This window comes from Somniosus microcephalus, unplaced genomic scaffold, assembly GCF_052327205.1.
Source record: "Somniosus microcephalus isolate GS21.2 unplaced genomic scaffold, FLI_Smic_1.0 unresolved_chr4, whole genome shotgun sequence".
Classification (NCBI taxonomy): domain Eukaryota; kingdom Metazoa; phylum Chordata; class Chondrichthyes; order Squaliformes; family Somniosidae; genus Somniosus; species Somniosus microcephalus.
The window spans coordinates 47,399,177-47,425,044 of NW_028225182.1; the positions used below are offsets into that span (position 1 = coordinate 47,399,177).

Genomic DNA, 25,868 nt, shown 5'->3' on the forward strand with positions numbered 1-25,868 from the left:
CTGTACCTGCCCTGGGAGTGTTTGATGGGACAGTGTAGAGGGAGCTTTACTCTGTATCTAACCCGTACTGTACCTGCCCTGGGAGTGTTTGATGGGACAGTGCAGAGGGAGCTTTACTCTGTATCTAACCCGTGCTGTACCTGCCCTGGGAGTGTTTGATGGGACAGTGTAGAGGGAGCTTTACTCTGTATCTAATCCGTGCTGTACCTGCCCTGGGAGTGTTTGATGGGACAGTGTAGAGGGAGCTTTACTCTGTATCTAACCCGTGCTGTACCTGCCCTGGGAGTGTTGATGGGACAGTGTAGCGGGAACTTTACTCTGTATCTAACCCATGCTGTACCTGCCCTGGGAGTGTTTGATGGGACAGTGTAGAGGGAGCTTTACTCTGTATCTAACCCGTGCTGTACCTGCCCTGGGAGTGTTTGATGGGACAGTGTAGAGGGAGCTTTACTCTGTATCTAACCCGTGCTGTACCTGCCCTGGGAGTGTTTGATGGGACAGTGTAGAGGGAGCTTTACTCTGTATCTAACCCGTGCTGTACCTGCCCTGGGAGTGTTTGATGGGACAGTGTAGAGGGAGCTTTACTCTGTATCTAACCCGTGCTGTACCTGCCCTGGGAGTGTTTGATGGGACAGTGTAGCGGGAACTTTACTCTGTATCTAACCCATGCTGTACCTGCCCTGGGAGTGTTTGATGGGACAGTGTAGAGGGAGCTTTACTCTGTATCTAACCCGTGCTGTACCTGCCCTGGGAGTGTTTGATGGGGACAGTGTAGAGGGAGCTTTACTCTGTATCTAACCCGTGCTGTACCTGCCCTGGGAGTGTTTGATGGGACAGTGTAGAGGGAGCTTTACTCTGTATCTAACCCGTGCTGTACCTGCCCTGGGAGTGTTGGATGGGACAGTGTAGAGGGAGCTTTACTCTGTATCTAACCCGTGCTGTACCTGCCCTGGGAGTGTTTGATGGGGACAGTGTAGAGGGAGCTTTACTCTGTATCTAACCCGTACGGTACCTGCCCTGGGAGTGTTTGATGGGACAGTGCAGAGGGAGCTTTACTCTGTATCTAACCCATGTTTTACCTGCCCTGGGAGTGTTTGATGGGACAGTACAGAGGGAGCTTTACCCTGTATCTAACCCGTGCTGTACCTGCCCTGGGAGTGTTTGATGGGACAGTGTAGAGGGAGCTTTACTCTGTATCTAACCCGTGTTGTACCTGCCCTGGGAGTGTTTGATGGGACAGTACAGAGGGAGCTTTACTCTGTATCTAACCCATGTTTTACCTGCCCTGGGAGTGTTTGATGGGACAGTACAGAGGGAGCTTTACTCTGTATCTAACCCGTGCTGTACCTGCCCTGGGAGTGTTTGATGGGACAGTACAGAGGGAGCTTTAATCTGTATCTGACCCGTGCTGTACCTGCCCTGGGAGTGTTTGATGAGACAGTGTAGAGGGAGCTTTACTCTGTATCTAACCCGTGCTGTACCTGCCCTGGGAGTGTTTGATGGGCCAGTGTAGAGGGAGCTTTACTCTGTATCTAACCCGTGCTGTACCTGCCCTGGGAGTGTTTGATGGGACAGTGTAGAGGGAGCTTTACTCTGTATCTAACCCGTGCTGTACCTGCCCTGGGAGTGTTTGATGGGACAGTGTAGAGGGAGCTTTACTCTGTATCTAACCCGTGCTGTACCTGCCCTGGGAGTGTTTGATGGGACAGTGTAGAGGGAGCTTTACTCTGTATCTAACCCCGTGCTGTACCTGCCCTGGGAGTGTTTGATGGGACAGTGTAGAGGGAGCTTTACTCTGTATCTAACCCCGTGCTGTACCTGCCCCGGGAGTGTTTGATGGGACAGTGTAGAGGGAGCTTTACTCTGTATCTAACCCGTGCTGTACCTGCCCTGGGAGTGTTTGATGGGGACAGTGTAGAGGGAGTTTTACTCTGTATCTAACCCGTGCTGTACCTGCCCTGGGAGTGTTTGATGGGGACAGTGTAGAGGGAGCTTTACTCTGTATCTAACCCATGCTGTACCTGCCCTGGGAGTGTTTGATGGGGACAGTGTAGAGGGAGCTTTACTCTGTATCTAACCCGTGCTGTACCTGCCCTGGGAGTGTTTGATGGGCCAGTGCAGAGGGAGCTTTACTCTGTATCTAACCCGTGCTGTACCTGCCCTGGGAGTGTTTGATGGGACAGTGTAGAGGGAGCTTTACTCTGTATCTAACCCGTGCTGTACCTGCCCTGGGCGTGTTTGATTGGACAGTGTAGAGGGAGCTTTACTCTGTATCTAACCCGTGCTGTACCTGCCCTGGGAGTGTTTGATGGGACAGTGCAGAGGGAGCTTTACTCTGTATCTTACCCCGTGCTGTACCTGCCCTGGGAGTGTTTGATTGGACAGTGTAGAGGGAGCTTTACTCTGTATCTAACCCGTGCTGTACCCGCCCTGGGAGTGTTTGATGGGACAGTGTAGAGGGAGTTTTACTCTGTATCTAACCCGTGCTGTACCTGCCCTGGGAGTGTTTGATGGGACAGCGTAGAGGGAGCTTTACTCTGTATCTAACCCGTGCTGTACCTGCCCTGGGAGTGTTTGATGGGACAGTGTAGAGGGAGCTTTACTCTGTATCTAACCCGTACTGTACCTGCCCTGGGAGTGTTTGATGGGACAGTGCAGAGGGAGCTTTACTCTGTATCTAACCCGTGCTGTACCTGCCCTGGGAGTGTTTGATGGGACAGTGTAGAGGGAGCTTTACTCTGTATCTAATCCGTGCTGTACCTGCCCTGGGAGTGTTTGATGGGACAGTGTAGAGGGAGCTTTACTCTGTATCTAATCCGTGCTGTACCTGCCCTGAGACTGTTTGATGGGACAGTACAGAGGGAGCTTTACTCTGTATCTAACCCGTGCTGTACCTGCCCTGGGAGTGTTTGATGGGACAGTGTAGAGGGAGCTTTACTCTGTATCTAACCCATGTTGTACCTGCCCTGGGAGTGTTTGATGGGACAGTACAGAGGGAGCTTTACTCTGTATCTAACCCATGTTTTACCTGCCCTGGGAGTGTTTGATGGGACAGTACAGAGGGAGCTTTACTCTGTATCTAACCCGTGCTGTACCTGCCCTGGGAGTGTTTGATGGGACAGTACAGAGGGAGCTTTAATCTGTATCTAACCCATGCTGTACCTGCCCTGGGAGTGTTTGATGAGACAGTGTAGAGGGAGCTTTACTCTGTATCTAACCCGTGCTGTACCTGCCCTGGGAGTGTTTGATGGGCCAGTGTAGAGGGAGCTTTACTCTGTATCTAACCCGTGCTGTACCTGCCCTGGGAGTGTTTGATGGGACAGTGTAGAGGGAGCTTTACTCTGTATCTAACCCGTGCTGTACCTGCCCTGGGCGTGTTTGATTGGACAGTGTAGAGGGAGCTTTACTCTGTATCTAACCCATGCTGTACCTGCCCTGGGAGTGTTTGATGGGACAGTGTAGAGGGAGCTTTACTCTGTATCTAACCCGTGCTGTACCTGCCCTGGGAGTGTTTGATGGGACAGTGTAGAGGGAGCTTTACTCTGTATCTAACCCGTGCTGTACCTGCCCTGGGAGTGTTTGATTGGACAGCGTAGAGGGAGCTTTACTCTGTATCTAACCCGTGCTGTACCTGCCCTGGGAGTGTTTGATGGGACAGTGTAGAGGGAGCTTTACTCTGTATCTAACCCGTGCTGTACCTGCCCTGGGCGTGTTTGATTGGACAGTGTAGAGGGAGCTTTACTCTGTATCTAACCCATGCTGTACCTGCCCTGGGAGTGTTTGATGGGACAGTGTAGAGGGAGCTTTACTCTGTATCTAACCCGTGCTGTACCTGCCCTGGGAGTGTTTGATGGGGCAGTGTAGAGGGAGCTTTACTCTGTATCTAACCCGTGCTGTACCTGCCCTGGGAGTGTTTGATGGGACAGTGTAGAGGGAGCTTTACTCTGTATCTAACCCGTGCTGTACCTGCCCTGGGAGTGTTTGATTGGACAGCGTAGAGGGAGCTTTACTCTGTATCTAACCCGTGCTGTACCTGCCCTGGGAGTGTTTGATGGGACAGTGTAGAGGGAGCTTTACTCTGTATCTAACCCGTGCTGTACCTGCCCTGGGCGTGTTTGATTGGACAGTGTAGAGGGAGTTTTACTCTGTATCTAACCCGTGCTGTGGGAGTACAATGACTGGGATCCACACCCACAACAGCCTCGCTCGCCTTGACGAGCACAGGAAGACAGAATGGTCCCGCCCCACGTTAACCGACACACCTACCCGTCGCTCCAAGGGCCGTTCCATTCCGTGCTGCCCCAGGGGTTCCGCATGCGGATCATGAACAACTTTTCCGTCTTAAAGAAGGACAGCAGGCCCAACCCCAGGCGCACCTTCCGCACGTCGGTGACGCCGTAAGCGTGACCCTTCACCAAACCGCAGCCCGTCTGGGCCTCCAGCTGATCACCGGATTCAGGCTATACCAAATACAAGACAAAAACAGGGGGTGGGGTGGTCAGTGCGCTCGCTCAAAAACACCCTGCCGGACAGACCATTCCCGCAGACTGACCGTTCCCGCGGACCGACCGTTCCCGCGGGCCGACCGTTCCCGCAGACCGACCGTTCCCGCGGACCGACCGTTCTCGCGGACTGACCGATCCCGCGGACTGACCGTTCCCGCGGGCCGACCGTTCCCGCGGGCTGACGGTTCCCGCGGACTGACCATTCCCGCAGACTGACCATTCCCACGGACCAACCGTTCCCGCGGACTGACCGTTCCCACGGGCCGACAGTTCCCTCGGACTGACCGATCCCTTGAGCTGACCGTTCCCTTGAGCTGACCGTTCCCTTGAGCTGACCGTTCCGCGGTCCGACCGTTCCCGCGGGCTGACCGTTCCCGTGGACTGACCGTTCCCGCGGGCTGGCCTTTCCCGCGGACCGACTGTTCCCACAGACTGACCGTTCCCTTGAGCTGACCGATCCCATGGGCTGACCAATCCCGGGGAGCGACCTTTCCCGTGGACTGACCGATCCCAAGGACTGACCGTCCCCACGGGCCAACCGATCCCTTGAGCTGACCGAGCCCGCGGACTGACTGTTCCCGCGGACCGACCGTTCCCGCGGACCGACCGTTCCCGCGGACCGACCGTTCCCGCGGACCGACCGTTCCCGCAGACTGACCGTTCCCTTGAGCTGACCGATCCCGCGGACCGACCGTTCCCACGGACTGACCGTTCCCACGGACTGACCGTTCCCGTGGACTGACCGTTCCCGCGGACCGACCGCTCCCGCAGACTGACCCTCCCTTGAGCTGACCGATCCCGCGGACTGACCGTTCCCACGGACCGACTGTTCCCGCGGACTGACCGTTCCCGCGGACCGACCGTTCCCGCGGACCGACCGTTCCCGCGGACCGACCGTTCCCGCAGACTGACCGTTCCCTTGAGCTGACCGATCCCGCGGACCGACCGTTCCCACGGACTGACCGTTCCCACGGACTGACCGTTCCCGTGGACTGACCGTTCCCGCGGACCGACCGTTCCCGCAGACTGACCCTCCCTTGAGCTGACCGATCCCGCGGACTGACCGTTCCCACGGACCGACTGTTCCCGCGGACTGACCGTTCCCGCGGACCGACCGTTCCCGCGGACCGACCGTTCCCGCGGACCGACCGTTCCCGCGGACTGACCGTTCCCTTGAGCTGACCGATCCCGCGGACCGACCGTTCCCACGGACTGACCGTTCCCACGGACTGACCGTTCCCGTGGACTGACCGTTCCCGCGGACCGACCGTTCCCGCAGACTGACCCTCCCTTGAGCTGACCGATCCCGCGGACTGACCGTTCCCACGGACCGACTGTTCCCGCGGACTGACCGTTCCCGCGGACTGACCGTTCCCGCGGGCCGACCTTTCCTGCGGACTGACCGTTCCCTTGAGCTGACCGTTCCTGCGGGCCGACCGTTCCCGTGGACTGACCGTTCCTGCGGGCTGACCGTTCCCGCGCAGGATATGGATCGGGCGCTGGCGATTTGCCACAAGATGGCAGTCAGTGCTGTAACACGCCCAACTCACAGGTACATTTACACACATTACAACAATTTGCATGTATATAGCGCCTATATTGTAGCAAAATGTCCCAGGATGTAGGAAACCCGGCAGCCAAATTGTGCACACCAAGCTCCCACAAACAGCAACGTGATAATGGCCTTCGTAGCGAGAGGGTTCGAGTACAGGAGCAAGGATGTCTTGCTGCAGATGTACAGGGCCTTGGTGAGACCACACCTTGAGTATTGTGTGCAGTTTTTGTCGCCTTATCTGAGGAAGGATGTTCTTGCCATGGAGGGAGTGCAGCGAAGATTCACCAGACTGATACCTGGGATGGCAGGAATGACGTATGAGGAGAGATTGGGTCGATTGGGCTTATACTCACTGGAGTTTAGAAGAATGAGAGGGGATCTCATTGAAGCTTATAAAATTCTAACAGGACTAGACAGACTAGATGCAGGAAGGATGCTCCCGCTGGTCGGGGAGTCCAGAACCAGGGGTCACAGTCTAAGGATAAGGGGTAAGCCATTTAGGACAGAGATGAGGAGGAATTTCTTCACCCAGAGAGTGGTGAATCTGTGGAATTCTCTACCACAGAAGGCAGTTGAGGCCAATTCATTAAGTATATTCAAGAAGGAGTTGGATATATTTCTTAAGGCTAAAGGGATCAAGGGATATGGGGAGAAGGCAGGGACAGGGTACTGAGTTTGGATGATCAGCCATGATCTCATTGAATGGCGGAGCAGGCTCGAGGGGCCGAATGGCCGATTCCTGCTCCTATCTTCAATGTTTCTATGTTAGATTATCTGTTTCAATAATGCTGGTTGAGGGATAAATATTGGCCCCAGGACACTTAGAGAACGCCCTTGCTCTTCTTCTAATAAGTACATGGGATCTTTTACATCCACCTGAGAGAGCAGACGGGGCCTTGATTTAATGTCTCATCCCAAAGACTGCCCCTCCGACAGTGCAGCACTCCCTCAGTACTGCCCCTCCGACAGTGCGGCGCTCCCTCAGTACCGCCCCTCCGACAGCGCAGCGCTCCCTCAGTACTGACCCTCCGACAGCGCAGCGCTCCCTCAGTACTGCCCCTCCGACAGTGCGGCGCTCCCTCAGTACCGCCCCTCCGACAGTGCAACGCTCCCTCAGTACTGCCCCTCCGACAGTGCGGCGCTCCCTCAGTACTGCCCCTCCGACAGTGCGGCACTCCCTCAGTACTGCCTCTCCGACATTGCGGCACTCCCTGAATATTGCCTCTCCGACAGTGCGGCACTCCCTCAGTACCGCCCCTCCGACACTGCGGCGCTGCCTCAGCACTGCCCCTCCGAAAGTGCGGCGCTCCCTCAGTACTGCTCCTCTGACAGTGCAGCACTCCCTCAGTATTGCCTCTCCGACAGTGCGGCACTCCCTGAATATTGCCTCTCCGACAGTGCGGCGCTCCCTCAGTACTGCCCCTCCGACAGTGCGGCACTCCCTCAGTACTGCCTCTCCGGCATTGCGGCACTCCCTGAATATTGCCTCTCCGACAGTGCGGCACTCCCTCAGTACTGCCCCTCCGACAGTGTGGCGCTCCCTCAGTACTGCCCCTCCAACAGTGCAGCGCTCCCTCAGGGCTGCCCCTCCGAAAGTGCGGCGCTCCCTCAGTACTGCCCCGCGACAGTATTGTGCTCCCTCAGTAACTGCACCGGGATTGTCGGCCCAGATTATGGACTCGAGTCTCTGGAGGGGAAGTTGAACCCTCGACCGTCTGACTCATTAGGACCAGAATAGCGCGTGAGAAGCCTTGCATTACCCGAATAGAGCAGCTGATCAGAGAGCCCCTGGAATGAGCCTTCAGTAGGTTCTGGTAGAGTATCTTCCTCTTCTCGAGGTCGCTTCTGTAGTCCTCCTTGTCCAGGGCCACAGGCTCGGAGATCCCTCCAGTGAAATCCACCAAGGCCTCGCCTGTGTTGCCACCTTCCAGAGCCTCATAGCAGCCATTCAGCCTGTCATAGGGTGTGACATGTGGTCAGTACATACACAAAAGTGTCCCGATACAGCCCTCCTACACAGTTTCAACACTAGCGGCATGATTACATAGAACGTACGAAACAGAAACAGGCCATTCGGCCCTACTGCTCCATGCTGGTGGTCAGCTGTGGCTCAGTGGTTAGCACACTCGTCTCTGAGTCAGAAGGTTGTGGGTTCAAGTCCCACTCCAGGGAACTTGAGCACATAAAGCTAGGCTGACACTCCCAGTGCAGTGCTGAGGGAGCGCAGCACTGTCGGAGGAGCAGTACTGAGGGAGCGCCGCACTGTCGGAGGGGCAGTACTGAGGGAGCGCCGCACTGTCGGAGGGGCAGTACTGAGGGAGCGCCGCAGTGTCGGAGGGGCAGTACTGAGGGAGCGCCGCACTGTCGGAGGGGCAGTACTGAGGGAGCGCCGCACTGTCGAAGGGGCAGTACTGAAGGAGCGCCGCAGTGTCGGAGGGGCAGTACTGAGGGAGTGCCGCACTGTCGGAGGGGCAGTACTGAGGGAGCGCCGCACTGTCGGAGGGGCAGTACTGAGGGAGCGCCGCACTGTCGGAAGGGCAGTACTGAGGGAGCGCCGCAGTGTCGGTGGGGCAGGACTGAGGGAGTGCCGCACTGTCGGAGGGGCAGTACTGAGGGAGTGCCGCACTGTCAGAGAGGCAGTACTGAGGGAGCGCCGCACTGTCGGAGATGCCGTCTTTCGGATGAGACGTTAACCCGAGGCCCCATCTGCTCTCTCAGGTGGACATAAAAGATCCCACAGCCACTATTTCGAAGAAGAGCAGCGGGGGAGTTCTCCCCGGTGTCCTGGGGCCAATATTTATCCCTCAACCAACATCACTAAAAACAGATGATCTGGTCATTATCACATTGCTGTTTGTGGGAGCTTGCTGTGCACAAATTGGCTGCCGCGTTTCCCACATTGCAACAGTGACTACACTTCAAAAAGTACTTCATTGGCTGTAAAGTGCTTTGAGACGTCCGGTGGTCGTGAAAGGCGCTATATAAATACAAGTCTTTCTTTCTTTCTAAGCTCCACACGAGCCTCCTCCCACCCTAGCGTCTCTAACCGTTCCAGCATCTCCTTCTATTCCTTTCTCCCTCATGTGTTTATCTAGCTTCCCCTTAAATGCATCTGTGCTGTTTGCATCAGCCACTCCCTGTGGTAGTGAGTTGCACATTCTCACCATTCTTGAGCAGGCTGGGCCGATACTCATTGGAGTTTAGAAGAATGAGAGGTGATCTTATTGAAACATATAAGATTCTGCGGGGGCTCGACAGGGTAGATGCAGAGAGGATGTTTCCCCTCGTGGGGGAATCTAGAACTCGGGGGCACAGTCTGAGAATAAGGGGTCGCCCATTTAAATCAGAAATGAGGAGGAATTTCTTCTCTCAGAGGGTCGAGAATCTTTGGAATTCTCTGCCTCAGAGAGCTGTGGAGGCGGAGTCAGTGAATATATTCAAGGCGGGGAGAGACAGATATTGGCGCTACAGGGGAGTGAAGGGTTATGGGGAGCGGGCAGGGAAGTGGGGTTGAGGCCAAGATCAGATCAGCCATGATCTTATTGAGTGGCGGAGCGGGCTCGAGGGGCCGAATGGCCGACTCCTGGCTCCTATTTCTTATGTTCTCTGGGTAAAGAAGTTTCTCCCGAATTCCCGAGTGGATTTATCAGTGACCATCTTATATTGATGGCCCCGAGATCTGGTCTCCCCCACAAGTGGAAGCATCTTCTCTACGTCCACCCTATCGAACCCCTCACAGCGCCAGGGACCCGGGTTCAAATCCGGCCTCGGGTGACTGTCTGTGATAGGGCTTGGGTGGGATGGCTGTCGGTATAGGGACCGGGTGCTAGGGTTTGGATGATCAGCCATGATCTCGTTGAATGGCGGAGCAGGCTCGAAGGGCCGAATGGCCTACTCCTGCTCCTATGTTTCTATGTTTCTATGTTTCTATAATCTTAAAGGCCTCGATCAGGTCGTCCCCTCAGCCTTCTCTTTAGAGAAACAAAGCCTCTTTATTTTTACTTAAAGGAGCACCGTCACCCTTTTAACTGGGCCATCCCACCATCATGCCGCTGACCCTGTCTGCCCTGTGTGGAACTCAGCCCTTTTGTCTGGGGGAGGACACAGGTTCGATTGCCGGATCTGAATTTAGTCTGAGGCTGCGTATAGTGACACCCACCTAGGCCCATCTTTCGTTTCTTTACTTGTCCCTTTATCATCTCCGTTCGCCCTACGCCCTCATCCCTTTTGTTATTTAATCTCTCCTGCCTTCCAGCCTATCGCAGACCTTCCCTGTTGTTCTTTCCTCCCCTCCCCTCCTTTCCCTGCCTCTGTCCTCGCTTAAAACTTGTTACATCTCTAACTTTTCCCAGTTCTGAGGAAAGGTCACCGACCTGAAACGTTAACTCTGTTTCTCTCTCCACAGATGCTGCCCGACCCGCTGAGTGTTTCCAGCTTTTTCTGTTTTTTTTTTAATATATTAAAAATCTATCAATCTCAGTCGTAAAAATGATCAATTGACCCCCAGCTTCAGTTGCTTTTTGGGGGGAGGGCGTTCCAGATTTCCACCACCCTTTGTGTGAAGAAGTGCTTCCCGACATCACCCCTGAACGGCCTGGCTCTAATGTTAAGGTCATAGAGTTAGACAGCACAGAAAAAGGCCCTTCGGCCCATCGTGTCATAGAAACATAGAAACATAGAAGATAGGAGCAGGAGTCGGCCATTCGGCCCCTCGAGCCTGCTCCGCCATTCAATGAGATCATGGCTGATCATCCAAATTCAGTACCCTGTCCCTGCCTTCTCCCCATATTCCCTTGATCCCTTTAGCTTTAAGAAATATATCCAACTCCTTCTTGAATATATTTAATGAATTGGCCTCCACTGCCTTCTGTGGTAGAGAATTCCACAGGTTCACCACTCTCTGGGTGAAGAAATTCCTCCTCATCTCTGTCCTAAATGGCTTACCCCTTATCCTTAGACTGTGACCCCTGGTTCTGGACTCCCCGACCATCGGGAACATCCTTCCTGCATCTAGTCTGTCTAGTCCTGTCAGAATTTTATAAGTTTCAATGAGATCCCCTCTCATTCTTCTAAACTCCAGCGAGTATAAGCCCAATCGACCCAATCTCTCCTCATACGTCATTCCTGCCATCCCAGGTATCAGTCTGGTGAATCTTCGCTGAACTCCCTCCATGGCTAGAACATCCTTCCTCAGATAAGACGACCAAAACTGCACACAATACTCAAGGTGTGGTCTCACCAAGGCCCTGTACAACTGTAGCAAGACATCCTTGTTCCTGCACTCAAACCCTCTCGCTACGAAGGCCAACATACCATTTGCCTTCTTAACCGCCTGCTGCACCTGCATGCTTACCTTCAGCGACTGGTGCACAAGGACACCCAGGTCTCGTTGCACTTCCCCTTCTCCCAATCTATTGCCATTCAGGTAATAATCTGCCTTCCTGTTTTTGACACCAAAGTGGATAACCTCGCATTTATCCACATTATATTGCATCTGCCATGCTTCTGCCCAATTACCCAACCTGTCCAAATCATCCTGGAGTTTCTCTGTATCCTCCTCACAGCACACATGCCCACCCAGCATTGTGTCGTCTGCAAACTTGGAGATATTACATCTAGTTCCCTTGTCTAGATCATTAATATATATTGTGAATAGCTGGGGTCCAATGACCGATCCCTGCGGTACCCCACTAGTCACTGCCTGCCACCCGGAAAAAGACCCTTTTATTCCAACTCTTGCTTTCTGTCTGCCAACCAGTTCCCTATCCAAGTCAATACCTTGCCCCCAATCCCATGTGCTTTAACTTTACACACTAATCTCTTATGCGGGACCTTATCGAAAGCCTTTTGAAAGTCCAAATACACCACACTGTACCATCTGTCCGCACTGGCCATCAAGCCCTGTCTATTCTAATCCCATTTTCCAGCACTTGGTCCGTAGCCTTGTATGCTATGACGTTTCAAGTGCTCATCTAAATGCTTCTTGAATGTTGTGAGGGTTCCTGCCTCTACCAACCTTTCAGGCAGTGAGTTCCAGATTCCAACCACCCTCTGGGTGAAAAAGTTTTTCCTCAAATCCCCTCTAAACCTCCTGCCCCTTGCCTTGAAACTATGCCGCCTGGTTATTGACCCCTCTACTAAGGGGAAAAAGATTCTGCCCCCCTGTACTGGACTCCCCACACCAGAGGAAATAGTTACTCTCTATCCACCCTGTCGAATAGTTTGTCATTTTAAACACCTCGATCAGATCACCCCTCAACTTTCGAAACTTTGGGAATACAAGCCAGGTTTATGCAACCTGTCCTCATAATTTAGGCTAAACCACACTGTTCGCAACCTTGGTGTCAGATTTGACCCTGAAATGAGCTTCCGACCACATATCCGCAGCATAACAAAGACCGCCTACTTCCACCTCCGTAACATCGCCCGTCTCCGCCCCTGCCTCAGCTCATCCGCTGCTGAAACCCTCATCCATGCCTTTGTTACCTCTAGACTTGACTATTCCAACGCACTCCTGGCCGGCCTCCCACATTCCACCCTACGTAAACCTGAGGTCATCCAAAACTCGGCTGCCCGTGTCCTAACTCGCTCCAAGTCCCGTTCGCCCATCACCCCCTGTGCTCGCTGACCCACATTGGCTCCTGGTTAAGCAGCGTCTGGATTTCAAAATTCTCATCCTTGTTTTCAAATCCCTCCATGGCCTCGCCCCCTCCCGATCTCTGTAATCTCCTCCAGCCCCACAACCCCCCGAGATCTCTGCGCTCCTCTAATTCTGCCCTTTTGAGCATCCCTGATTATAATCGCTCCACCATTGGCGGCCGTGCCTTCAGCTGCCTGGGCCCTAAGCTCTGGAATTCCCTCCCTAAACCTCTCCACCTCGCTACCTCTCTCTCCTCCTTTAAGACGCTCCTTAAAACCGACCTCTTTGACCAAGCTTTTGGTCACCTGCCCTAATTTATCCTTATGTGGCTCGGTGTCAAATATTTTGTCTTATAACACTCCTGTGCAGCGCCTTGGGATGTTTTACTACGGTAAAGGCGCTATATAAATACAGGCTGTTGCTGTTATCATTCCTGAGGTGCGGGGTCCAGAACTGAATGCCGGGCTCCAGGTGGGGTTTGTACAACTGAAGCATCACTTCCTCCCATTTGTATTGAGATAAAGATCAACATTTATTACTTTTTGTGCCTGTGCACTAGCTTTTAATGATCTGTGTACATGGACCCCCAAATCCCTTCGCTCCTCCACAGCTCCTAGTCTCTTACCCTTCAGAAAATATTCCGAATTGTCTTTCTTGAGTATTGTGTGCAATTTTGGTCGCCTTATCTGAGGAAGAATGTTCTTGCCATGGAGGAAGTGCAGTGAAGATTCACCAGACTGATACCTGGGATGGCAGGAATGACGTATGAGGAGAGATTGGGTCGATTAGAGTCATAGAGTCATAGAGTAATACAGCACGGATAGAGGCCCTTCGGCCCATCGTGTCCGCGCCGGCCATCAAGCCCTGTCTAATCTAATCCCATATTCCAGCATTTGGCCCGTAGCCTTGTATGCTATGGCATTTCAAGTGCACATCCAAATGCTTCTTAAATGTTGTGAGGGTTTCTGCCTCCACAACCCTTTCAGGCAGTGAGTTCCAGACTCCAACCACCCTCTGGGTGAAAAAGTTCTTTCTCAAATCCCCTCTAAACCTCCCGCCCTTTACCTTGAATCTATGCCCCCTAGTTATTGACCCCTCTACTAAGGGAAAAAGCTCCTCAGCATCCATCCTATCTATGCCCCTCATAATTTTGTACACCTCAATCATGTCCCCCCTCAGCCTCCTCAGCTCCAAGGAAAACAAACCCAATCTGCCCAGTCTCTCTTCATAGCTGAAGCGCTCCAGCCCTGGTAACATCCTGGTGAACCTCCTCTGCACCCTCTCTAACGCGATCACATCCTTCCTGTAGTGTGGCGACCAGAACTGCACACAGTATTCCAGCTGTGGCCTAACCAGTGTTTTATACAGCTCCATCATAACCTCCTTGCTCTTATATTCAATGCCTCGGCTAATGAAGGCAAGTATCCCATATGCCTTTTTTACCACCTTATCCACCTGTTCCGCCGCCTTCAGGGATCTGTGTACTTGCACACCCAGATCCCTCTGACCCTCCGTCTTGCCTAGGGTACATAGATACATAGATACATAGAAGATAGGAGCAGGAGTAGGCCATTCGGCCCTTCGTGCCTGCTCCGCCATTTAATGAGATCATGGCTGATCCTTTAATTCAGTATCCCGTCCCCGCCTTCTCTCCGTAACCCTTAACCCCTTTTGCCCGTAGAAATATATCTAATTCCCTCTTAAATATATTTAATGAGCTGGCGTACACTGCCCTCTGTGGCAATGAGTTCCACAGGTTCACCACTCTCTGAGTGAAGAAATTCCCCCTCATCTCTGTCCTAAATGGTTTAGCCCTTATCCTTAAATTATGTCCTCTAGTTCTGTTCTCACCCGCCAAGGGAAACATTCCTTCTGCATCCAGTCTGTCTAGACCTGTCAGAATTTTATACACTTCTATGAGGTCCCCTCTCAATCTTCTAAACTCCAGTGTGTACATCCCTAAACTACATAGTCTCTCCTCATAGGTCATTCCCGCCATTCCTGGTATCAGCCTGGTGAATCGCCGCTGCACCCCCTCCATGGCAAGAACATCCTTCCTCAGATGAGGCGACCAAAACTGTACACAGTACTCGAGGTGTGGTCTCACCAGTGCCCTGTACAGCTGCAGCAAGGTATCCCTGTTCCTGTATTCTAACCCTTTTGCTATGAAGGCCAGCATACCGTTTGCCTTCTTGACCGCCTGTTGCACCTGCATGCTCGCCTTCAGTGACTGGTGTACAAGAACACCCAGGTCTCTCTGTACTTCCCCCTCTCCCAATCTATTGCCATTTAAATAATAATTTGCCCTCCCGTTCCTGCACCCAAGGTGGATAACTTCGCACTTGTCCACATTATAGTGCATCTGCCATTTATCCGCCCAATCGCCCAGTCTGTCCAAATCGCTCTGGAGCTTCCTGGTCTCTTCCTCTGAGCCCACCCCACCTCCTAGTTTAGTGTCGTCTGCAAATTTGGAAATGCTGCATCCGACTCCCTGATCCAGGTCATTAATGTAAATTGTGAACAGCTGGGGGCCCAGGACAGATCCCTGTGGTACCCCACTTGTTACTGCCTGCCATTCAGAAAATGAGCCGTTTATTCCAACTCTCTGTTTTCTATCTGACAGCCAGTTCCCTATCCACGCCAAAACTTTCCCCTTTATCCCATGAGCCTCAATTTTCCATGCTAATCTTTTATGTGGGACCTTATCGAAGGCCTTTTGGAAGTCCAGGTACACCACATCTACTGGCTCTCCCCCATCTATTCTACCAGTTACTCCCTCAAAAAATTCCAATAGATTAGTCAAGCACGATTTACCCTTTGTAAATCCATGTTGACTCTGTCCTATCCTGTCCCCATTTGCTAAGTGCTCCGCTATTTCATCCTTAATGATGGACTCCAGCATTTTGCCCACAACTGATGTAAGGCTTACAGGTCTGTAATTACCTGCTTTTTCCCTACCCCCCTTTTTGAATAGTGGGGTAACGTTAGCTACCCTCCAATCCATCGGCACTGTTCCCGAGTCCAATGAATTCTGAAAAATCATCCTTAGTGCATCCGCTATCTCTAGGGCCACCTCCTTCAGTACCCTAGGATGCATGTTATCAGGCCCTGGGGATTTGTCCACCTTCAATCCCTTTAGCTTCCTTAACACCATATCCTTAGAGATATTGATTTGCGTCAGTTCCTCCTTTGCCAATGTCCCTATTTTTCCCGATATCCCAGGGAGGTTTTTTGTGTCTTCCTTCGTAAAGACTGACCCAAAGTATGCATTTAGTTGATCTGCCATTTCCTTATTTCCCATTATATATTCCCCCGTATCTGACTGCAATGGACCAACTTTGGTTTTCACCAGTCTTTTCCTTTTGATATATTTATAAAAGCTTTTGGAGTTAGTTTTTATATTTTCCGCCAGCTTGTTTTCGTAAGCTATTTTGCCCCTCTTGATCATGCCCTTTGCCCTCCTTTGCTCTATCTTAAACTGTTCCCAATCTTCCGCTCTGGCGCTTTTTTTGGCTATTTTATACGCCCTATCTTTGGATTTTATGCTGTCTCTAATTTCCCCTGTTATCCACGGTTGAGTCACCTTTTTAGATTTCCTTTTATGCCAGATTGGTATAAACAATTTTTGCAATTTTGTCATTCTATCTTTAAATGTTTGCCATTGTTTATCTACCTCCAGTCCTCTCAGGAACGTTGTCCAATCAGACCTACTCAGTTCCCGTCTCATGGCATCATAATTCCCCTTGTTTAAATTCAGGACCTTAGTCTCTGAGTCAATTTCTTCGCTCTCCATTTCGAGTGAGAAATCGATCATGTTATGATCGCTCTGACCCAAGGGTCCCCGTACAACAAGATTACTGATTAGTCCCTTCTCATTGCACAGTACCCAGTCCAATATAGCCTGTTCCCGAGTTGGTTCCTCGACATATTGATCCAGATAACCATCCCTTAAACACTCAAGGAATTCCTCCTCCTCATTATTTTTACTGATTAGGCTAGTCCAATCTATATGTAAGTTAAAGTCACCTATGATGACAGCTGTGCTCTTATTGCACGCTTCTCTAATTTCCCTCGTGATGCCCTCCCTAACCTCTATTTTACTATTTGGAGGCCTATATACCACTCCTATTAATGTTTTTCGCCCCTCGCTATTTCTTAGCTCCACCCATATAGATTCTGTATTAACTGAGTTAATATCCTTCCTTTCAATTGCATTTATCCCCTCTTTTACTAGCAATGCTACCCCTCCTCCCTTTCTTTTTTGTCGATCCTTCCTAAATACTGAATACCCCTGTATGTTAAGCTCCCAGCCCTGCTCACCCTGCAACCATGTTTCCGTAATCCCAATTAGATCATAATTATTAACCTCTATTTCCACAGCTAATTCATCTACCTTGTTCCTGATGCTTCTCGCATTAAGGTATAAAACCCTCAGGCTTTTTTTATGCTCACATTTTTTATGAATTAGTTTGGCCCTTTGTTTTTTGTTCCTCACCCTTTTACCATTTATTTCTGTCTGCCTTTCACTTTCCTCTATTTCACTACATAGGTTTCTAGCCCCCTGCCATACTAGTTTAAATGCTCCCGAACTGCTTTATCAAAAATTACCCCGAGAACATCAGTTCCATCTCTGCACAGGTGTAGACCGTCCCTTTTGTATAGGTCACACCTACCACAAAACTGGTTCCAATGCCTCAAAAATTTAAAACCCTCCCTCTTACACCACTGCTCAAGCCACGTATTTAGCCTAACTATCCTGTTCTCTGTACTCTTACTAGCACGTGGCACTGGTAGTAATCCAGAGATTACTACCTTCGAGGTCCTACTTTTTAGCTTGGCTCCTAACTCCCTAAATTCTACTTGTAGGACCTCTTCCCTTTTTTTAGCTACGTCGTTGGTACCAACATGTATCACGACAACTGGCTGTTCCCCCTCCCCCTCCAGAATGTTCTGCACCCGCGCCGAGACATCCTTGACCCTTGCACCAGGGAGGCAACATACCATCCTGGAGTCTCGGTCGCGACCACAGAAACCCCTATCTATTCCCCTTACAATCGAATCCCCTATTACTATAGCCCTGCCACTCTTTTTCCCTCCCTTCTTTGCAACAGAGCCAGTCATGGTGCCATGAGCCTGGCTGCTGGTGCCTTCCCCCGATGCGTCACCCCCCCCGACAACAGTACCTAAGACGGTGAACCTGTTGCTAAGGGAGACAACCCCAGGGGATTTCTGCACTACCTTCCTGCCCTTGCTCTGCCTTTTGGTCACCCATGTACTGTCTACGCTGGCCTTAACCTGCGGTGTGACCAACTCACTAAATGTGCTATCCACACCCCTCTCAGAATCGTGGATGCTCCAAAGTGAGTCCATCTGCAGCTCAAGGGCCGTCATGCGGTCCCACATGAGCTGCAGCTGGACACACTTCCCGCACACATAGTCGTCAGGGACACAGGAAGCGTCCCTGATTTCCCACATGTTACAGGAGGAGCATGACACAGGTCCGAGCTCTACTGCCATGACTTAACCCTTATATTACTTTTTAATTTTCTAGTTTTAGTTTATTTATCGACTTTTGTTTTCCCGAAGCTTACTTATTCCTTTTTAAACTAACCAAATCCCACTAGTTTTGGTTTTACTTTCTAGGAAGGTCTTTCCATTCATTGTGTATTCGCTAGAGTTTAGAAGAATGAGAGGGGATCTCATTGAAACTTCTAAAATTCTAACAGGACTAGACAGACTAGATGCAGGAAGGATGTTCCCGATGGCCGGGGAATCCAGAACCAGGGGTCACAGTCTAAGGATAAAGGGTAGGCCATTTAGGACAGAGATGAGGAGGAATTTCTTCACCCAGAGAGTGGTGAACCTGTGGAATTCTCTACCACACAAGGCAGTTGAGGCCAATTCATTAAATATATTCAAGAAGGAGTTGGATATATTTCTTAAGGCTAAAGGGATCAAGGGATATGGGGAGAAAGCAGGGACAGGGTACTGAATTTGGATGATCAGCCATGATCTCATTGAATGGCAGAGCAAGCTCGAGGGGCCGAATGGCCTACTCCTGCTCCTATCTTCTATGTTTCTATGCTAGTGACCTCCCCAAAAAATTCAACAGGCTCAGTCAGGACCCCGAGACCGTCCCGCGTCGGGACGGTTGGGGCCTTTTCACCCCGTGTCGCGAAGACCCGACTCACTTGGCGTAGGCTTTCTCCAGCAGGGCGCACCAGAACTCTCGGCTGTCCTCGGAATGGCAGAAGATGAGATGGCCGTTGATAGTGGGGAGGCGGTCGTCGATCACCACGTCGAGCCAGTCCCCGAACCGGCAGAAGCGGAAGTGGAAGATGCCGGCGTAACCGTCGGGGCGTTTCGGGTTCCATTCCTGCTCCTGGTGGCCTGGGATGACCTGGGGAAAATCCCGGTCCCAAACGTCAACAGGGGGGAAAACAAGCGCACTTGCGTCGTTGCCTTCGGAAGTGCCACGGTGTAAAGTTTCAATCCCGATTCCCCGGTAATTCCCAGATATCTGATACCAATAGATGTCAGTGTCCAGATCCCCAGAGTTCCCCTGGACTGGTTTCATTCGGCTGAGGGACTCGGAGAGGAATTTCCCCAAAGTATTTCTTCCCCTTATTGGCCCTGGGGTTTTTTGACTCTCCCAGGAGATCACATGGCTGCAAAGTGCGGGGATGGAGGGGAGGGAATAAGGGTCTGGTCACAATGCACCGGCCATTGGGATGCCGGGCAGGCTTGATGGACCAGTTGGTCTTTCCTTGCCCGTTATGCAGGTATCTGACACCAATCAAACGTGGGGTTCCGAATTAGGATTGATCCACAAATGAGGCAACAGCGATAAACATCCTGCCCACGGAATTCAAATAACGAAAAAGAAATAAATGAGCAAATGTTCCAGACTTGATGCTTCAACTTGGGCACCATTGTCCCATCAAACACTCCCAGGGCAGGTACAGCACGGTGTTAGATACAGAGTAAAGCTCCCTCTACACTGTCCCATGAAACACTCCCAGGGCAGGTACAGCACGGGTTAGATACAGAGTAAAGCCCCCTCTACACTGTCCCATCAAACACTCCCAGGGCAGGTACAGCACGGGTTAGATACAGAGTAAAGCTCCCTCTACACTGTCCCATCAAACACTCCCAGGGCAGGTACAGCATGGGTTAGATACAGAGTAAGGCTCCCTCTACACTGCCCCATCAAACACTCCCAGGGCAGGTACAGCACGGGTTAGATATAGAGTAAAGCTCCCTCTACACTGGCCCATCAAACACTCCCAGGGCAGGTACAGCACGGGTTAGATACAGAGGAAAGCTCCCTCTACACTGTCCCATCAAACACTCCCAGGGCAGGTACAGCACGGGTTAGATACAGAGTAAGGCTCCCTCTACACTGCCCCATCAAACACTCCCAGGGCAGGTACAGCACGGGTTAGATATAGAGTAAAGCTCCCTCTACACTGTCGCATCAAACACTTCCGGGGCAGGTACAGCACGGGTTAGATACAGAGTAAAGCTCCCTCTACACTGTCCCGTTAAAGAGGCCACACACCCGGGAAAAAAATAATCAGCGGGAACGACGGGGTGTCTATATATTGTGGTATCACATATTGCGTGGGACAGGAGGGATGGACCAGCGGGTTTGCTCCTGAAGATCACGGTTTCTGTGCTCATATTTAATAGATAGTTGCGGGAATCATACTTCACATCACCTGTACACAATGGTGTGATTGACGGCGGCGCATCCATAGCCCCCTCCCCCTCCCCTCCCCTCCGCCCTCTACCCTCCCCCCTCTCTCCCCCGCCCTCTCCCCTTCTCCCCTCCCCCCCTCTCCCCCCCTCTCTCCCCCGCCCTCTCCCCTCTCCCCTCCGCCCTCTCCCCTCTCCCCTCCCCCGCCCTCTCCCCTCCCCCCTCTCCCCTCCCCCCCGCCCTCTCCCCTCACCCCTCCCCCCTCTCACCTCCCCCTCTCCCCTCCCCCCTCCGCCCTCTCCCCTCCCCCCTCCGCCCTCTCCCTTCCCCCCTCTCCCCTCCGCCCTCTCCCCTCCGCCCTCTCCCTTCCCCCTCTCCCCTCCCCCCTCTCCCTCTCCCCTCCCCCCTCCCCTCACCCCTCATCCCTCATCCCTCCGCCCTCTCCCCTCCGCCCTCTCCCTTCCCCCCTCTCCCCTCCCCCCTCTCCCTCTCCCCTCTCCCCTCTCCCCTCCCCCCTCCCCTCACCCCTCATCCCTCATCCCTCCGCCCTCTCCCCTCTCCCTTCCCCCTCCGCCCTCTCCCCTCCCCCTCTCCCTTCGCCCCTCTCCCCTCCCCTACCCCCCTCTCCTCACCTCTCCACCGCACTCTACCCCCCTCGCACCCCTCCCCCCCTCCCTTCCCCGCTCCGGACTCCTCCCCTCTCCCCCTCACACCCTCCTCTCCCCTCTCCTCCTCAGCGTACCCCTCCCCTCCCCGCTCCGCACTCCTCCCCTCTCCCCCTCTCACCCCTCCCACCTCTCCCCTCCCCTCCCTGTGCCGCACTCCTCCCCTCTCCCCCTCTCCCCTCTACCTCTCCCCCTGCCCTCCTCCCTCCCCCCTCCACTCCCCCGCTCCCCCCCCCCGCCAGGCAGACAGTAGCCAGAGATGGAAAGTTCCAGACCTTTTTCCAAAGGGAGGTCTCTGTGGCCAGACAGGAGCAAGCAGCCACGAACCAGCAGTTGCCCAGGCTCCCCTGGTTGAGATCCCGGGAGCTGATCCCGTCCACAAACAGCCGTGGGTCCGTGCAAAGTTCCTGCGGGAAGAAGGGAGTCAAGGGTCACGGGGGGTTCGGGGAAACAAAATGGAGGAAAGAAGCAACGCGGAATATAGAATGAAAGACTTTAATTTCTCCAGCGCCTTTCACTACCGGACGTCCCAAAGCGCTTCACAGCCAATGAAGTACTTTTTGAAGTGTGGTCACTGTTGTAATGTGGGAAACAGAGCAAGCTCCCACAAACAGCAATGTGATAATGACCAGATCATCTGTTTTAGTGATGTTGAGTGAGGGATAGATATTGGCCCCAGGACACCGGGGAGAACTCCCCTGCTCTTCTTCGAAATAGTTGCCACGGGATCTTTTATACCCACCTGAGAGAGCAGACGGGACCTCAGTTTAACGTCTCATCCAAAAGACGGCACCTCCTCCCTCAGTACTGCCCCTCCGACAGTGCGTCGCTCCCTCAGTGCTGCCCCTCTGACAGTGCAGCTCTCCCTCAGTACTGCCCCACCGACAGTGTGGCGCTCCCTCAGTACCGCCCCTCCGACAGTGCGTCGCTCCCTCAGTGCTGCCCCTCTGACAGTGCAGCTCTCCCTCAGTACTGCCCCTCCGACAGTGTGGCGCTCCCTCAGTACCGCCCCTCCGACAGTGCGGCGCTCCTTCAGTGCTGCCCCTCCGACAGTGCGGCGCTCCCTCAGTACCGCCCCTCCGACAGTGCGTCGCGCCCTCAGTGCTGCCCCTCTGACAGTGCAGCTCTCCCTCAGTACTGCCCCTCCGACAGTGCAGCACTCCCTCAGTACCGCCCCTCCGACAGTGCGGCGCTCCTTCAGTGCTGCCCCTCTGACAGTGCAGCTCTCCCTCAGTACTGCCCCTCCGACAGTGCAGCGCTCCCTCAGTACTGCCCCTCCGACAGTGTGGTGCTCCCGCAGTACTGCCCCTCCGACAGTGTGGCGCTCCCTCAGTACCGCCCCTCCGACAGTGCGGCGCTCCTTCACTGCTGCCCCTCTGACAGTGCAGCGCTCCCTCAGTACTGCCCCTCCGACAGTGCGGCACTCCCTCAGCACTCCCTCAGTACTGCCCCTCCAACAGTGCGGCGCTCCCGCAGCACTCCCTCAGTACTGCCCCTCAGACAGTGCGGTGCTCCCTCAGTACTGCCCCTCAGACAGTGCAGCACTCCCTCAGTACTGACCCTCTGACAGTGCGACTCTCCCTCAGCGCTGCACTGGGAGTGTCAGCCTAGACTTTTGTGCTCAAGTCACTGGAGTGGGACTTGAACCCACAACTTTCTGACCCCGAAGCGAGTGTGCTACCCACTGAGCCACAGCTGAGACCTTGAGTCACATGAGGGAATTGGCCTGATAACAGTCACAGGCACTGATGTTCCAAGTGGGTTATTTTCAGAGTTACGCGAGGGAAACGAATCATGACCCATGGGTCTTCGTTGGATGGATTTAGTTTATACGTGACATCATTTAAAGAGAACGCGTGGTCACCGTGGCATTGCTCTTGGTGCGAGAGCACAGCAGTGGGTTACATCGCCACCTAATGGCTGTAGCTCATAACTACAGCACCAGCAGTGTTTACACAGGGAATTGCGGTTGTGACTGATGATTTAGGAATTTTCAATTTTAAATGTGGATATTAATAAGGGAAATAAAAAGCATGACAACAGCAAATGAAGTCTGTGGACAGGAAATAAATGCACAAAGATTTTCAATATCGTATTCAGATGGTTGATGTTGCATTTAATATAGGAACAGGAGGAGGCCATTCAGCCCCTCGAGCCTGTTCGGTCATTCAATTAGATCATAGCTGATCTGTATCTTAACTCCCTCTACCCGCATTGATTCTGTAACCCTTAATACCCCTTGCGTAACAAAAATGTATTAATCTCAGTCTTCAAATTTCCAATTGACCCCCAGCCTCAACAGCTTTTTGGGGGGGGGGGGAAGAGTTCCAGATTTCCACCACCCTTTGTGTAAAGAAGTGCTTCCTGACATCACCCCTGAACAGCCTGGCTCTAATTTTAAGATTCTGCCCCCTTGTTCTGGACTCCCCCCACCAGAGGAAATCGCATCTCTTTATCTACCCGATCAACTCCTTTAATTTAGAAAATATAGAAAAATAGGGGCAGGGGTCGGCCCTTTGGCCCTTCGAGCCTGCTCCGCCATTCAATATGATCATGGCCGATCCTCTATCTCAATACCATATTCCCCCTAGAGTAATAGAGTCTTAGGCCTAGAAATTCGTTGGGCTGCGTCACCAGTTAGCGCCTAAAGAGGGCATTCAGTGGCTTTAGCACCACTGGCCGCGCCTCCTGCGATATTTAGCTGGGGCGCTAATGGCGGCATTAACCTGTTGCGCTGCACCGCCTCCGATGACGTCATCGGTTTGCGCAGCGCCCCGCTACCGCCCCGCTCTCGATATTTGGCAGCGACCGCCTCTGTAGCACCGTTCGCAAATGGCGCCCGGTTCACGGGGCCTTCCTGTGGCGGCAGTGGCGCAAATTAAGGTGGAGGTGCGGGGCGGCTGTTTTTTTTCGGTGGCCGCCTGCCAGCACCTCCATCCCCGGCCTCCTGATCGCCCCCCGCGGCAGTGCCGGCTGTTTTCCGAGAGCCCGGCCCTTCTCCTCGGTGCCGGGCTCTTTTGCCGGCACTCGCGATCGGTCATCGTGCTGGTGCAGGCCCCTCCCCCTTAAGAATGGGAGGAAGGCCTGCAGTATCGCAGCGCGCCGTGTCGCAGCGTGTGGCACTGCGGCACGTTGCGCTGCGATATTCAGTTTCAGCGCCCTAAGAGGGACGTGGAGCACCTCGAGCCTCGCCGCGTCTCCCTCTTGGGGCGCTCAAGCTGAATTTCCGGCGGTCGCTACTGCTCCAAAAGCTGCGCTAAATCCGGCGCCCAGGCGAGCTTGGCGCCCCGTTTGCGGTTCCACCCAATTCCTCCCCCATTGAGTCATACAGCACAGATAGAGGCCCTTCGGCCCATCGTGTCCACGCCAGCCATCAAGCCCTGTCTATTCTAATCCCATTTTCCAGCACTTGGTCCGTAGCCTTGTATGCTATGGCGTTTCAAGTGCTCATCTAAATGCTTCTTGAATGTTGTGAGGGTTCCTGCCTCTACCACCCTTTCAGGCAGTGAGTTCCAGATTCCAACCACCCTCTGGGTGAAAAAGTTTTTCCTCAAATCCCCTCTAAACCTCCTGCCCCTTACCTTGAAACTATGCCTCCTGGTTATTGACCCCTCTACTAAGGGGAAAAGTTCCTTTCTATCTACTCCCCTCATAATTTTGTACACCTCAATCAGGTCCCCCCTCAGCCTTCTCTGCTCCAAGGAAAACAACCCCAGCCTGTCCAGTCTCTCTTCATAGCTGAAGCGCTCCAGCCCAGGTAATCATCTTAAACACCTCGATTAGCTCACCCCTTAATCTTCGATACTCGAGTGGACTCAAGCCCAGTCCGTGCAACCTGTCCTCGTGATTTAACCCTTTTAGCCCCGGGTATCGTTCTGGTGAATCTGCGCTGCTCCCCTCCAAGGCCGAGATACCCTCCCTGAGGTGCGGGGCCCAGGACTGAACACAGTCACTACAGGTGGGGTCTGACCGGATGTAGCATAACTTCCTCCCCTCTGTACTCCGGCCTCCTCGAGATACAGGCCAACATTCCATTAACCTTCTTCATTATTTTTGCACTTGTCCCCTAGCTTTTAGTGATGTCTGTACATGGAACCCTAAATCTTTCTGCTCCACCAAAGCTCCCAGCTTAAGAACATAAGAAATATGAGCAGGAGTCAGCCATTTGGACCCTCGAGCCTGCTCCGCCATTCAATGCGATCATGGCTGATCTTCTACCTCATCTCCACTTTCCTGCACTTTCCCCATAGCCCTTGATTCCCTTAATATTCAAAAATCTATCGATCTCAGCCTTGAATATACTCAACGACTGGAATTCTCTACCCCAGAGGGCTGTGGAGGCTCAAAGATTCACCACCCTCTGAGTGAAGAAATTTCTCCTCATCTCAGTCCTAAATGGCCGACCCCTTATTCTGAGACTGTGACCCCTGGTTCTAGACTCCCCAGCCAGGGGGAAACATCCTCCCTGCATCTACCCTGTCAAGCCCTGTAAGAATTTTGTATGTTTTAATGAGATCACCTCTCATTCTTCTAAACTCTAGAGAATATAGGCCTAGTCTACTTAATCTCTCCTTGTAGGACAATCCCCCCATCCCAGGAACCAGTCTGGGGAACCTGCGCTGCACTCCCTCTATGGCAAGTATATCCTTCCTTAGGTAAGGAGACCAAAACTGTCCACAATACTCCAGGGGGGAAAATTCAGTTGTTTGCGCCTCCCGTTAGCGCCTTAAGAGGGCGCCAAGTGGGGCGCAAAGCAACTAGTGAACGGGCGCGGCGATGCTTGCGCCGCTCGCGAAATTAACTA

The 25,868-nt window shown here is 52.9% G+C and overlaps 1 protein-coding gene across 1 annotated transcript in view; it reads right to left on the reverse strand.

Moving 5' to 3' along the window:
- The window catches only part of LOC147091027 (calpain-5-like), a 91,214-nt gene that overhangs the window by 31,571 nt on the left and 33,775 nt on the right, over nt 1-25,868 (reverse strand). The window contains exons 3-6 of the mRNA XM_085977474.1: nt 21,340-21,471; nt 18,892-19,100; nt 7,821-8,013; nt 4,267-4,460 (exon numbers count right to left, since the gene is read on the reverse strand). Coding sequence (XP_085833600.1) covers nt 4,267-4,460; nt 7,821-8,013; nt 18,892-19,100; nt 21,340-21,471 — 728 coding nt within the window. The remainder of the gene's footprint in view (nt 1-4,266; nt 4,461-7,820; nt 8,014-18,891; nt 19,101-21,339; nt 21,472-25,868) is intronic.